The 14,004-nt window shown below is 33.4% G+C and overlaps 1 protein-coding gene across 5 annotated transcripts in view; it reads right to left on the reverse strand.

Moving 5' to 3' along the window:
* Positions 1 to 6,897: 6,897 nt before the first annotated feature.
* LOC124364729 (lysophosphatidylserine lipase ABHD12-like) overlaps positions 6,898 to 14,004 on the reverse strand; it is a 46,856-nt gene continuing 39,749 nt past the window's right edge. For all 5 annotated transcript variants that reach the window (XM_046820426.1, XM_046820430.1, XM_046820427.1 and 2 more), the window contains 5 exons: positions 13,525 to 13,657; positions 12,224 to 12,341; positions 11,028 to 11,189; positions 9,380 to 9,504; positions 6,898 to 7,114 (listed from right to left, as the gene is read on the reverse strand). In XM_046820426.1, the coding sequence (XP_046676382.1) occupies positions 7,081 to 7,114; positions 9,380 to 9,504; positions 11,028 to 11,189; positions 12,224 to 12,341; positions 13,525 to 13,657 (572 nt within the window). In that variant the 3' untranslated portion in view covers positions 6,898 to 7,080. The remainder of the gene's footprint in view (positions 7,115 to 9,379; positions 9,505 to 11,027; positions 11,190 to 12,223; positions 12,342 to 13,524; positions 13,658 to 14,004) is intronic.

Consider the following 14,004-nt stretch of genomic DNA (forward strand, 5'->3'; position numbering starts at 1 on the left):
ATTCAAAAGTTTATGCCTTCAAAAAATAGTAAAGCAATTTGTTTAAAGATTTTGGGTATACATTTGTTAGCTTTTATAAAATGACTTAGATTTATGTAATGCATTATATATTACTTACTGTGAGATTTATAAGCAACATTAATTTGTCTTATCCAAAAATTACAACCTTAATATCTACAATAAAAATAAAAGTAAATTGCACAATATTACAATTAAATTAACTTTGATATACACAATTAAAGCACAATATGGACAAAAATGTTTGTACAAAGTTGTAAGTTCAATTCAAATGATAAATAAAAAATTGTTTATTTGCAGAAAATTTTAAAACAGTATATTATGAGACACAGTTAGTGATTGCATCACAAGATTAAAAAACAAAATTCTTATTAAACACATTTTTAAAAAGTAAGCGTAAGAAAATTGTCTTCACCCGACCTCTCGCATCCAGGAAGAAGTTGCACCCTCTCATGTGTTAAAAGATTTATTATTGTTCTATGTCTTAATTTTCCCTTAACATTAATTGATAAAATTCCTGAAGTGACAATAATTTATACTTAACTTATCGTGTTGCATATTGATTTCTTCACAATTAGTTACAGTTTCAAATTATAATAAACTATTATGGTGTTATTGAATTTTGGAGAACTTATAAGTGTAGAACCAAAAATTTACTCAATACCATTACAAATATTTCAAGATCAGTGCTCTAAGGTTAATAAAAACATTTCACCAAACTTGCATGGTATATAAAAGTTATCTAAAATAGTTAACTGAAGGGAAAATGAGAAAATAATTGGAAATATATAAATATATAAGATGGCCATTTTATTTTTTAACCTTCGATCTCATGCCATGATGGCCAGATAAGTGGCAGGTCCGTGGTATGCACAAGTAGTTGATCGCGCATCTTCTCCACTACAACGTTAGTCACTGCCAAGTTCAAGTAGCCAGTTTGCGCTGAGCAGCAGTCACACAAACATGGCTGCCTCTATTGATTCTCCGGCCGAATGTGAGTTGAGGAGTTTTATTTGTATCCCGCAAGTAGAAGGCAATAGTTCTGCATAAATCTATTGGAGAATGTACCGTGTTTAAGGATAAACCATTATGAGTTATTATGGTGTCGAAAGTTTAAAGATGGCCAAATTGCAAATTCCAGGATCAATTTGAGAAATGCCAAAGCTGAAGTCATTTTCTTTTTGTAGGCTAAAATATCTGTAACAATAGAGTAAAGAGAAGATCTTAACACCTCTGGAAATTCTAAAGACAAAGCAATTGTGTTTCTACGGTTTTTTCTAAGCACAATGTTAATTCGTTCAACAAGGCAGTCTGTAGTGACAGACCTACATCCTTCATTGTGTATGTCAGTTCAGCTATTTTAAACTTTAGGGTTCCACAAAATCAACGAGTGTTCCAGCATCAATAGGCCTAACCGTTCCTTCACAAGAACAGTCGGCAAAGGACGTTAATCGACCCTTTAACGAGATCAAGAGTTTAAAGAGTCAATGAAGTCAGCAACTGATGGGGGAAATAGGCCCAACAACTCTAATCATGACAATAATCATGACAGTAACACCAATAATAATCCTAAGGGTGTAAAGTCGTTTAGTCCTAGTAAGTCAAATGGCAATGTTTTCAATTGAAGGAGACGTTTTTCTTGGATTTGAAGATAAAGAAATCTATGGGGGACCTGGTTACGAGAAAAATAAAGAAGTTTTTCCTTCCTTACGTGAGAATAAGTGGGAACTTTACTCTTCCAAGAAAAAGAGAAACTCCAGGTCCAATGTTAAGCCTATTAATTGGTACGAAGAAGAGTGAAGAGGCAAATGTATGCAAGCTAAAAGCTATTGGAAAACGGAGTTGGATATTTATATCTCGTCTATCGCCTGAAGTTCAAAAAGAAGATTTAGTTAGCTACTTGGAAGGAGCCGGTGTTAACAATTCAGAGTGTGTCGAGTTGAAAACAAAGTATGATACTTATAAATCATATAAAATTGGTTTGCCTTTGGAGTTAGCCTCAAAAGTGTTAAATTCTGAGTTCTGGCCAAGAGTGGAACACTAATATGTGAATACAATCAGCCTAAGCCTAAAAAATAATAAGGTTAAGGAGTATGGTTTTTTTAGGCAAACCCAAACTGTAGTAAATAGCAAAGTTTGCACTATAGCCAGGCCAACTGTAAGAAGGTTTAACCTAATTGTTTTGGAACTGTCATGGACTGAGGGAAAAGTCGGTCTCAGTTGAGGCCCTTGGTCACACAAACAATAGTGATATAATTTGCATAACGGAGCATTGGCTCACTTTGGACGAGATATCTCTTTTTAAGTTGCCTAACTATGTACTGGCATCCTCTTTCTGTAGGACAGTTCACATCACATGGTGGTTCGGCTATATTTATTAAAAATAATCTAACTTTTCATGAAGTACCCTGGATTAATAAGTTAGCTGTCGAATTGCTCTTTGAAATATCGGCTGTTTATGTGGACACTTTAAATGCTCTTTGTTGTTTGTTTATACAGAGTACCTAAAACCAACGGATATTGACAGGTTTTTTATTGTTATTTGATGATCTATTGCAAAACTGCTTCCCATGTGAATCATGAAGTGATCATCTGTGCTGATTTTAACATTAACTTTCTCGAGACCAAGGACAGGAACACTGTGGCGTTTAGTAACTTAGTTGGAGGTTACAGGTTGAATATCATGTTGAATAATTCAATTACACGTCCTGGGAACATCAACAGGGGCACCTGCATAGACAACATTGTCACTAGTGTTTCATCCTGATAGATGGACGGTAAAGGTAGTTCCTACAGTGGAGTCTGATCATTTTGCGGTGTCAACTTCCATGGAGCTGTCTACAGTTTCGGAGGAGGTAGGACAACGTCTCTTACTAGGTTGGTTCAAGATAAAGAAACTCTTACCTTTTGAGAAATTTGAATACCATGAACTGGTTACCTGTTTACAGCTATTCAGCTGCTAGTGATAAGTTTTTGTTGTTTTTTAAATTTATTTATGTGGGTAGTTAAACTTAACTTTTCCAATTAAAACTGTCAAAAAAAGATCTAGTGTAAATTCTAATATTAATAAATGGTACTCTCCTGATTTTAATAGCTCTTAAGGATCCTGTCTACATTACTATTATTTAAGTAAGGATACAAATTCTCAATATTTTCCTGGATGCATATAAAAAGGTTGAAAAAACATTTACTGCAAGGGAGATTAGATTAGCTAAACTCAGTTATAATAATTCATTGGTGGCTAACTCTTCCAACAAACCTAAACAACTTTGGAACATTGTCAAAGATAACCTCTCTGTCAATAGTAAGGCTAAAGCCAATACCAATAATAGTATTAATTTAACTGCTACAGGTTTCAACAATTATTTTATCAACAGTATTAATGATCTAGTCAGTAATATACCAAATAGTATTTTTAATGTTAGTTTTTATCTGTAAAATGTTTATAATAATGTGACTTCTGTTTTTTTTCGTTTTACTCATGTAAGTGTTGAAGATGTTTTCTCAGCTATAAATTCTTTAAGTAGCAGTAATAGTCAGGAAGGATGTCTTTTATCTCAATTCTAAATCTTAAAGATAAGCAGTTATTATATTTCTGAAGTTTTATGTAATGTTATTAATTCATGTTTAGATGTAGGTTATTTTCCTGATAAACTGAAGATAAGTAAGGTGATTCCTGTTTATAAGAAGGGCAGTAAGGATGAGTAATCATAGTTTTTCGACCTGTGTCCCTTGTACCCTGTTTTTTCGAAGGTTTTTTGAGAGGTTAATAAGCCTACAAATTATAATTACTTGGAACGAAATTGTTTGCTTTCAGCCAAGCAGTTTGGTTTTAGAAGGAATCGCACCACTTGTGATGCGGTTCGTGCCTTTCTTCAGGCTTGTCTGGATGGCATGGAGAAGGGGCTTTGTGTGGAATCAAGGTTCTTTGACCTTTCAAAGGCCTTTGACACAGTGCAGCATAAATCACTGTTGGTTAAGCTTAAACATATGGGTTTTGATCAGATGTCTTAGTCTTTCATTGAGTCCTATTTTAGTAATAGAACTCAGTGTGTGTTTTTTTAATGGGGTCGTTATCTAGTTTTAGGATGTTGTTAATGGTGTTCCGCAAGGATCTATTTTAGGACCACTTTTGTTTATCATATATATTAATGATCTGCCAGCTATTTTAGATGATGATAATACACAGTGTCACTTGTAATGCTGATGATATTTGCCTAAATGTTACTTTGTGAAGACAAAATCACTGATATTTTTAATTTTAAGATTGGTTTACTCTCAGATTGGTGCAATGTTAATAGTCTGTCTTTAAATTTAGAAAAGACACAAGATTTAGCAATGTCTTTAAATAGATGTTAAAGAGATACAGTTCTGTTAAGTTTCTTGGTGTTCTGTTGCAATCTGATTTAAAATGGTTCTCTCACCATTAATTATATTTTACCCAGGATCACTAGAGGTATCTTTATGTTAAGAAAATTTAAATTACACAGTTTCTAAATGATGTTCTTCTTCTAATTTATTATAGTTATATACATTCTTTTTTAATGTATCGTGCCATCTTTTGGGCCAACTGCTCTTACTCTCATTGTCTGTTTGTCTTGCAAAAGCAGGCAGTTCGATTGATTTGTAAAGCTCCAACTAGATCCCATTGTAAGAATTTATTTATTAAGTTACAAATTATGACAATTCCATGTATCTACATTTATCAGTGCCTTATTTATGTAAAAACAGAACATACATCTTTTCAAATCTAATAGTGATTACCACAGTTATGAAACTAGAAATAGGCAGGAACTAAGAAATGATTTAGTATCCTACAGTACAACACAAAATAGCTTTAAATATACTGCCATTAAGTTATATAATCATCTGCCATTATACTTTAAAAATCTACCATCGAAAAGTTTTAAATGCTGTATTAAAAAGATTGTTAACATACAATAGTTTTTATTTATAGTGTTGATGAATTTTATGCTATAACTAGTTAATGATTATTTTATTGTATTTTTGACTCTGCCTGTACAATTATGTAATGATTGTTTTCTTGGCAATAAAGAAATGAAATGAAAAATAGCAAAGAAAGGTTTCTTAAATTATAAAAGATAAAAAATTGAATAAGTTGTCAATAATATTTAATATTTTGAAAATAAATGGTTCTTATATGTTTTATAAGTCCATATGGTTTTATATGACCATAAGACCAAAAAAATTATAAAATAATTTCCCTCTTGTTATATTTCGTGAATTTCCCTATACAATAATTTTTAATTTTGATCTAAACTAAATCTCTCTACCTATTAAGCCCTAAATGGTAAAACACTCCAATATGTATATATATATATATATATATATATATATATATATATATATATATATATATATGCACATTTACATATGTCAGGAATTTAACCAAGATACTTCAAAGAAATCTTAATATTCATAAAAATACATGAAATTAAAAAATCTATTTTCATATAAGTGATGAGTCAATCCTTATAAATTACCAATATTTTGTTTTGGAGAAAAATAGTTTTTCTGGATTGACTAAATAGGTTTACTCTATTAATTTATTATGTTCATCTTTTTTACTGATTATCCATAGCGTATATGACATTTTATATTTTTTAAGGAAATTACAAACAATAAAAAACCAACACTAGTGTACAATGACAATGAACAATTTATTATATACATTATAAAAAGCTGCAAATATAAGAAATGGAACAATATACATAAATATATACATAAGCATTTTCGATTTCACTCATTACTTTAATCAGAATTGTGCCTCTCACTAGCATGGTCAGATGGGCAATCGTAATTTTTATCTAGGTATATAATATTTTGTAAAGTTATAATTAATTATAAAAATACTGATATAAATACTGTCATAATCAGCATATCTTTCTGCATTTATTGATATAAATAACATGTATTTAGTTACGAATAACTAAGTGCAAGATGTGTTTTACAAAATTCGTGTTGAAAAAGATCTTGACGGCCCACTGGGAAAGTATTTTTAACACTTTGGATACTAACGTCTGGATATCTGGACATTTAGAGAAGTGCAAGAAATACTAACATACTATTAATTGAACACAACTGTTACAGTTAGTTGTATGCAGTTGTCTAGAAATAATAATTACAGGACACTTTACATTTTATTTTTGTTCTATTAATTTTTTAAAGTCATATTAATCACATTTAGTATGAATCTGATCACAAGAAAATGTAGATTTAGTTATTACAGTTATCTCTTAATAGTTGTTTATTTGGTTCCAATATAAAAGGCATAGATAACCAAAGAGCTGTTAAGCAGTTGCAAGATTTTATCAAAGTGTTTTCAATACAAATTATTACAAATTTGTGATTGTTATAGTATTTATTAGTATAGTATTCAGTGAAATAAGTAGTTTTATGCTCATGGATTTTTTGAAGAGTTTTTTAAAGACTCAATTGGAAAAATAATTTTTTGAAGTAAATACATGATTGAATTATAACTTTTTGGTTTTTATTTGTTTCATCTAATATTAATATTAGTGGTGATAAAGAATTTCTTCTTGTACAAAAATATAGTGAATTTTTACAAAAAAACAGTCAATACTGTAAAAAGGTGTAGAATGGCCTAAAATGGTCCAGTATGCCTTGATAGTTCCCAGATAGACATTACTGATATTCCTCAGAAAGAAAATTTAAATTTGGCCGGTAACAAAAGGGTTAAAGGGCCCATCACAGGCCTTTACCATGTCTAGGATTAAGAAGGGCAATTTAAAAAATAAGAGAAAAGACAAGACATTATAACTACTTCCTACATACAAGATTTTCAGTTTCATAAACAAAATTCGTAGGTACAAGACAACAGGGTAAATTACGATCAAGTTAAATTTTCACTAACATAAATTTAATACATCAAGTAGTGTAAAAAATACTGAGAAACAAGTGAAAGACAGATTCTATCATGGTTATTTACCGCTAGAGAGTACTGTACACATATTTGAATGTTATTATACAATAAATTACAATAGTCCATACACCTTCACATTGACCTAGCTAGAAGTTAGTTTAGCTCTTCTGTAGGCTCTTCTCCACGAATTTTCTGTAAATAAAACAGAAAAACAGACTATAATAGACACATCAAAACATGTCATGAAGAAAATTTAATTAGATCTACACAACTGTACTTCAATATTGAAGATGATTTGTCGGATTTGATTCGTCACATGGGCACTGTGTTATATGATGATAGCTGCCGCCATTTTGGTGAAATATTTCGGATTGGAACTATAACGAATATGTTGTCACTTGGCCATCTTTAAAACCTGTTGAGTTTGTGATAGAGACAGATATATTGTTTACAAAACTGTCTTTGATCTTGGTGAAGTTCGTTCAACATGCCACACCGATTACTATGCAATAAGTTTTGCTCCTTTTATTGTTATATAATAAATTGAGTTTTTTATTGCATGAAGGTGTTCAAAAAGGAACGGGAATTTTTAAGTTTCGCTGTATTTATTGTATACTTTATTAAGGATAGCTGCTAAGGTTAGACGTCTTTAATGAACTTAACAATTTTCATAGTTAAAAAAATGCATCAAAGAATTTGTATCAAATTTTTTGTGAAAAATGAAATTAAGTGTAACAAAATATGGGGAAATGTTATCAAAAACCTATGGTGAGTTTGCTATGAGTAAAACAAGAGTTTATAAGCGGTATAAATGTTTCAAAGATGGCTGTGAAGAGGTTGAATGCTCTAGATATCCCAGCACACCAACAACTGATAGAAACATAAAAAAGTGGAGAAAATGGTAATGAACGAGTGCTGTATTATGATCAGAGAAGTTATTGATGATATTGACATATCAATTGGCTCATGACATGAAGTTTTTCATTGTTTTGGGCATGAAACTCGTGTCAGCAAAATTTGTTCAATTTTGAACAAAAACCGCAGAGAATGGAAGTTGCTCTTAAGTCACTAAATGAAGTCAACAACAATGCAAAATTACTGAAATGTGTTAATAACAGGTGACGAAATATGGGTTTACGGATATTATGTCGAAACTAAGGCTCAATATTCCCAGTGGAAGCATTTTGGATCACCAAGGCTGAGAAAAAGGCTTGATAAGTGCAGTCAAACGTGAAGGTTGTGCTCACTGTATTTTCCAATGTCAATGTCATAAAGGATCATGAATTCTCGCCACAAAGTCAAACGTTCAGTAAGGAGTACTAACAAGTTCAACACCGTTTGTGTGACAATGCGACAAAATCGTCCGGATTTGTGGAAAAATAATTCATGACTTGCACTATGATAATGTACCTGCTCACATTTTGCTGTTTGTTTATGAATCTTTGGCCAAAAACAGTATTGTAACGATTCCCCAACCTTTATATTCTTCATACATGGCTCTGTGTGACTTTTTATTTTAAAAAATAAAGAGAACCTTAAAGGGCCATCATTCAAGCATAGATGACATTAAAAGGGTGTCGCTGAAAGAGCTAAAGGCTATTTATTCCAAACATTGAGTTTGAGAAGTGTTTTGAGGATTGGAAGAAGCGCTAGCACAAGTGCATAATATGTAATGGGAATTGTTTTGAAGGTGACATTATTGTACAAAAAAAAGTGTTTTTCAAATGAAAATTCCTGTTACTTTTTGAATATACCTCGTATGATTTTTTTAAAATAATTTTCAGAGTAATAACTTAAGTGTTTAGCTAGAGTTTGTATTTTGCATTATAGGAAGAATAATTTGGTATGTAAGTGGCTGAAATTTTTTTGTTTTGTAGTGATTTTGTCGATAAAATAATTTAGATTTTGAATTGGACAAAACTTTATAGATTTTATTATAAGACGTTTATTAACAAGTTGCCAGTCATGTACATGATGTAATATTATGTTTACTGTAAATAAATTATAAAGAATGCATTACAAGTTGTAATTAGTAAAAACAAATTATGTTGGTGGATTGTCTAGAGCAGGAGAAAGAAAATATTTTTCAAAAATAGGATGAGATTTAGAAAAAACATGTAGGACAGGTGGGTTCGGCTTCCATTAAAAACGTTCCGCATAGAAGAGTTAATTTACAATATTTTTTAATTTCTCTAAATAACAATAATTACAAGAACTATTCATCCTTTTCTTGAATGCGATTTATGTTGCAGCAGAAAATGAAGTCATGAAGAATTCAATTGTATGGAATGGAATGATATATGAGTCAATGTGGTGTAACTCAAACTAAATTTGACTAAACAAGATTAAGCTATCAAAAAACCGCAAACTGCATAATACTATACAATTAAATTAGTTCAAAAGTATTTTCATCTAATAAAAAACAAAAACTACAAGTGGATAAAGCACAATTCTCACCTGACTATCATGGGAAGGTGCCTATCCCTATAGATGAATTTGTGGCCATAGCCCAGCTTGCGCTCGAATCTGATAAAATCAACAGTGTTGTTCTCTTTGCGATGTCTCAACACTGACTCGTGCAACTGTAACACAACAGACAAATTAAGAGTTTGTAGCAGACTACTGGCTTCAAAATTCAGCATGAATCCTGTTCTGGTATTGAAGCTGTGAAAATCATCAGTTTTATTCAATATTAAAGTATTTTTAAATGTCAATATGACAACGTCCTGGATGTAAAGCAAAAACACAGAAAGAATATTGTTTTGTTGAAAAATGATCTTGAAAAGATATCTAGTACTTAAACTAAAAATAACTTTCAAAATCCTTTTCTGGCACTTGAGTAGCTTTTCCAGGAAATTAAAGAATCCCCAATGAAGTAGGCTCTCACAGTGGCCTCGGTATACATCAAGAAGAACCTCTCTGCTACAGGTTGGTTTTAAAATTCTTATAGCATAAAGAGCTGAATTGGTGCTAGGCAAGAGGTTTGTGACATAAAGTCGCCAAGAAAGGGATCATTCAAGCCAAACACCAAAGGACTTTATGGAGGGAGAAGACTGTAAGTTAAAAATACTCAGGTCATTTGAATTGCCTCTGTTTGGTGTAAAATGCACAGAACTTTTTTTTCCAAAGTTGAGTAGGAGTCCATTATCCTCAAAGGTACACAATAGGGCCGATGCTTTATCCTCAAGATCGTTGCAGTATTATCCAGAAACCAAGACTGACCCATCATCAGCGAACATATTGACCTTTCATGTACTACTGGGTATGGGTGATATACCTTTCACCCATGACATGAATGTCGTTAATGTACAATACGAATAATAAAGGAGAGATTATACAGCCTTGAGGAACTCCGAGTTCCACTGATTTACAAGAGGGTGAAAATGAGCTGGAGGAATTATTTATCTGTACTCTTTGTTGTCTTCCAGATAAAGAAGATCGAAGCCAATCAGTGCAATTCCTTTTGCCCCATAATGAGAAAGTTTATTTAAGAGAACAGTATGGTTAATACGATCGAAGGCCCTGGATAAGTCGCAGAACAAACCCAACACCTTACTCGACCCGTTCAGGGATCAGAGTAGATGATTTGAAAAATCATACAGGGCACCAATTGTTGACTTCCCCCGTATGAAACCATGTTGCTGTTTGTTTATGATTTCAAACATGGATAGGTGCTGGAGAGACAGGTAAGTACGACATTCTCATATACTTTGGAGACCAGAGAGACAGGCCGATAATTTAAGGTATCAGAATGATCATCTTTTTTGTGTAGAGGACTGTAGTATACTTCTACTCTTAGAGAAAACATATTTCCCCACATGGTAAAAGCTATGTAACCTGCCAGATTTCAGCACAAAATGGCATTTGGCTGCTATAACAAGAGTCCAAGAACAATGAATAAAGCAAAGCATTCAATCAAAGCATCTGGCATTCAGTTAACATTTTAACGTAATCTTCACTAATTTAACAAAGTAAAGTTTGTGATAGAGGACCAAATCTTTGATTGCGACATTTACTGTAATACTTATGCGGGGTCAGTTTTACCACACGGGATTTCCTGTAGAACATCTGGGAAGACTTAATAAAATAATATCTTGTTGCCTACCTTGCGACCCAGTTTGAATGGGACTACTCTGTCGTCCTCTGCATGCAGGAAGAGCAGAGGTACAGACACATTTCGTAGGTTCACATCACTCTCGAACCTCAGGTTGTTCTCGTACACAGGCTCCACAAAACAGAAGTCGAACCATGGTAATATTGTGAAAAGCTGAAAAATAAAGATTTATAAGTTTAAACCTTTTACTACTTTTAAATCCAATTCACTAAATTATTCTGGAAAAAATTACAAATATGTCTACTATTGTGGCCCATAGTACAACATAGTGGTCCACAGAATTACATGATGGTTTACAGAACTATTGTGTACCACAGTACTACATGGTGGTCCACAAAACTACATGATGGTTTACAGTACTACATGGTGGACCACAGTACTACTTGGTGGACCACAGAACTACATGCTGGGCCACAGTACTACATGGTGGCCAACAGAACTACATGGTGGTCAACAGAACTACATGGTGGACCACAGCACTACATGGTGGTCAACAGAACTACATGGTGGCCGGCAGTACTACATGGTGGTCAACAGAACTACATGGTGGTCGACAGTACTACATGATGATCCACAGCACTACATAATGGCCTACAGTAGTACATGGTGGACCACAGTACTACATGATGGACCACAGTAGTACATGGTGGACCACAGTACTACATGATGGACCACAGTACTACATGATGGTCCACAGTAGTACATGATAGACCACAGTAGTACATGGTGGACCACAATACTACATGGTGGTCAACAGAACTACATGGTAGTCGACAGTACTACATGATGATCCACAGCACTACATAATGGACTACAGTAGTACATGGTGGACCACAGTACTACATGATGGACCACAGTAGTACATGGTGGACCACAGCACTACATGATGGACCACAGCACTACATGATGGACCACAGTACTGCATGGTGGACCACAGTACTACATGATGGACCACAGTAGTACATGGTGGACCACAGTACTACATGATGGACCACATCACTACATGATGGTCCACAGTACTACATGATAGACCACAGTAGTACATGGTGGACCACAGTACTACATGGTGGACCACAGTACTACATGGTGATCCACAGTACATGATGGGCCACAGTAGTACATGATGGTCCACAGTACATGATGGACCACAGTACTACAAGATGGCCACAGTACTACATGATAGTCACCTGGGATATCGGATACTCCCGAATCTCCTCGCTAAGATTGTTGAACGGAGCCTCCAATACAACTCCTGCTACTTTCTTGCCTTCGCCCTCCAGCACTGCCAAAGTGTGTGCAGCAATCCTGTAAGTTATAATTCAGTCAATATACTATGGCTTACTTCACCACACTCTTTTATAGTGATCTAAACTCATGATTTACTGTTTATATGGGATTCTGATATTTAAGTATGTATTGATGGTCTGAGGCAAATCAACTTACTTTTTCTCAGAAATGCCTTCATTGATGAACTATGCATAGTTTTCTGATAAAATTAATACAGCTCAATTTCACACAACTGATTTCAGAACATTTTTTTCCCAGCAACTGTACTTTCAAATTTGTTTTTATAAGATTACATTACAGTTTGTTTGTGTCTTAAATTTTGCTACAAATCAATGATATTATAATAAAATCTCGTTTATTCAGATTAATTCGGACTGGAAGTTACCAGGATAAATGAAAATTGGAATAATCCGGAAATACAGTAAAAATACAATAGATTAGAGATAATAAGGAATTTTTTTTGTTACAGATATAACAGTAATAGAGAGCCAATTTATTATTTCATTATAGAGCTAGATTAATAACAAAATAATAGTTATGCTTCAATGCTTCCGGGAAGTACCAACACACAGAGGTTTCAAGGTCATTATTTCCACTGACACCATGTCAAACTAATGCCCAAAATAAACTATCTGTCAGTCTAGCTGTGCCATGGATTCAGTATGAGATATGAAATCTTTTATTATCACTGTTCATTATATGAATTGTCTTCACTGTCCTCTGTGTTATCATTGAAGAATAAACTGCTGATACAATTTGTACGTTGGTCATCGAACCGCTGTACTATACTGTCAGCCTGAATCCAATAATTTATATTTTATAAATTTACAATTATCAATCTTTCGTAGACCAAGTACAACATTGTTAATTTGTTAAAAGATTGTAACCATTATTCTGAATGCATAACATAGGTTAATAGAAAAAAACAAATCATACTGGAATTTCAACAATAATTGCTTATTCTTAACAATATGGTATTCCCTATGCTCTGTTAAACCGATAATACAGAGATCCGGATAAGTGAAATACGGATAAATGAGGATGTACTTATTTCATCTTGTACAATTTTTTTTTATAACTACACAGTGCACAAATATTTAATACGATTTCAGATTAAATATTGCAGGAACAAAACTCAGACAATAATCAAGTACAATATTTGATCCTGACTATCCCTGAGATACGTTGGTTCTAAACTTACGCAGTGCCCAGCGAATGACCCCAGACAAAAATATTGCCCTTTGTGACACGTTCTCGGACCCAGGTCAGTATAGCACGGGTGTCCTCCACTACGGCCTGCTCGTCTATCGGCAGATTGTCAGAGTCTGCGTATCCTGAACAAAACAAATTCATCATTTAACATGGCAAAAATCAAACCAAATTAGTAGCAGCTCTGTTTAAGTTATAGTTCCATAATCTATATGTCAACACTAGTTACATTTTGAGCTAAAGCTTTAACACGTTAACTACCATGCCAAACCCGATCGGGTCAGCAGATATTTTGTTGCTACTATGCACTGCCGACCCGATCGGGCCTCACCATGACGATAACATAGTTTTACTTTATTGCAGCTACGAGCATTGCGTTTGGCTTTGGTGGCAAACCAGTGGACTAAATGTTCTAAATAGATACAAGAATGAACAAAGAACGTTGTTTGAAGTTGTTTAATTATTTTTTAGG

The sequence above is a fragment of the Homalodisca vitripennis genome, chromosome 6 (genome assembly GCF_021130785.1).
Source record: "Homalodisca vitripennis isolate AUS2020 chromosome 6, UT_GWSS_2.1, whole genome shotgun sequence".
In the NCBI taxonomy this organism is placed as follows: domain Eukaryota; kingdom Metazoa; phylum Arthropoda; class Insecta; order Hemiptera; family Cicadellidae; genus Homalodisca; species Homalodisca vitripennis.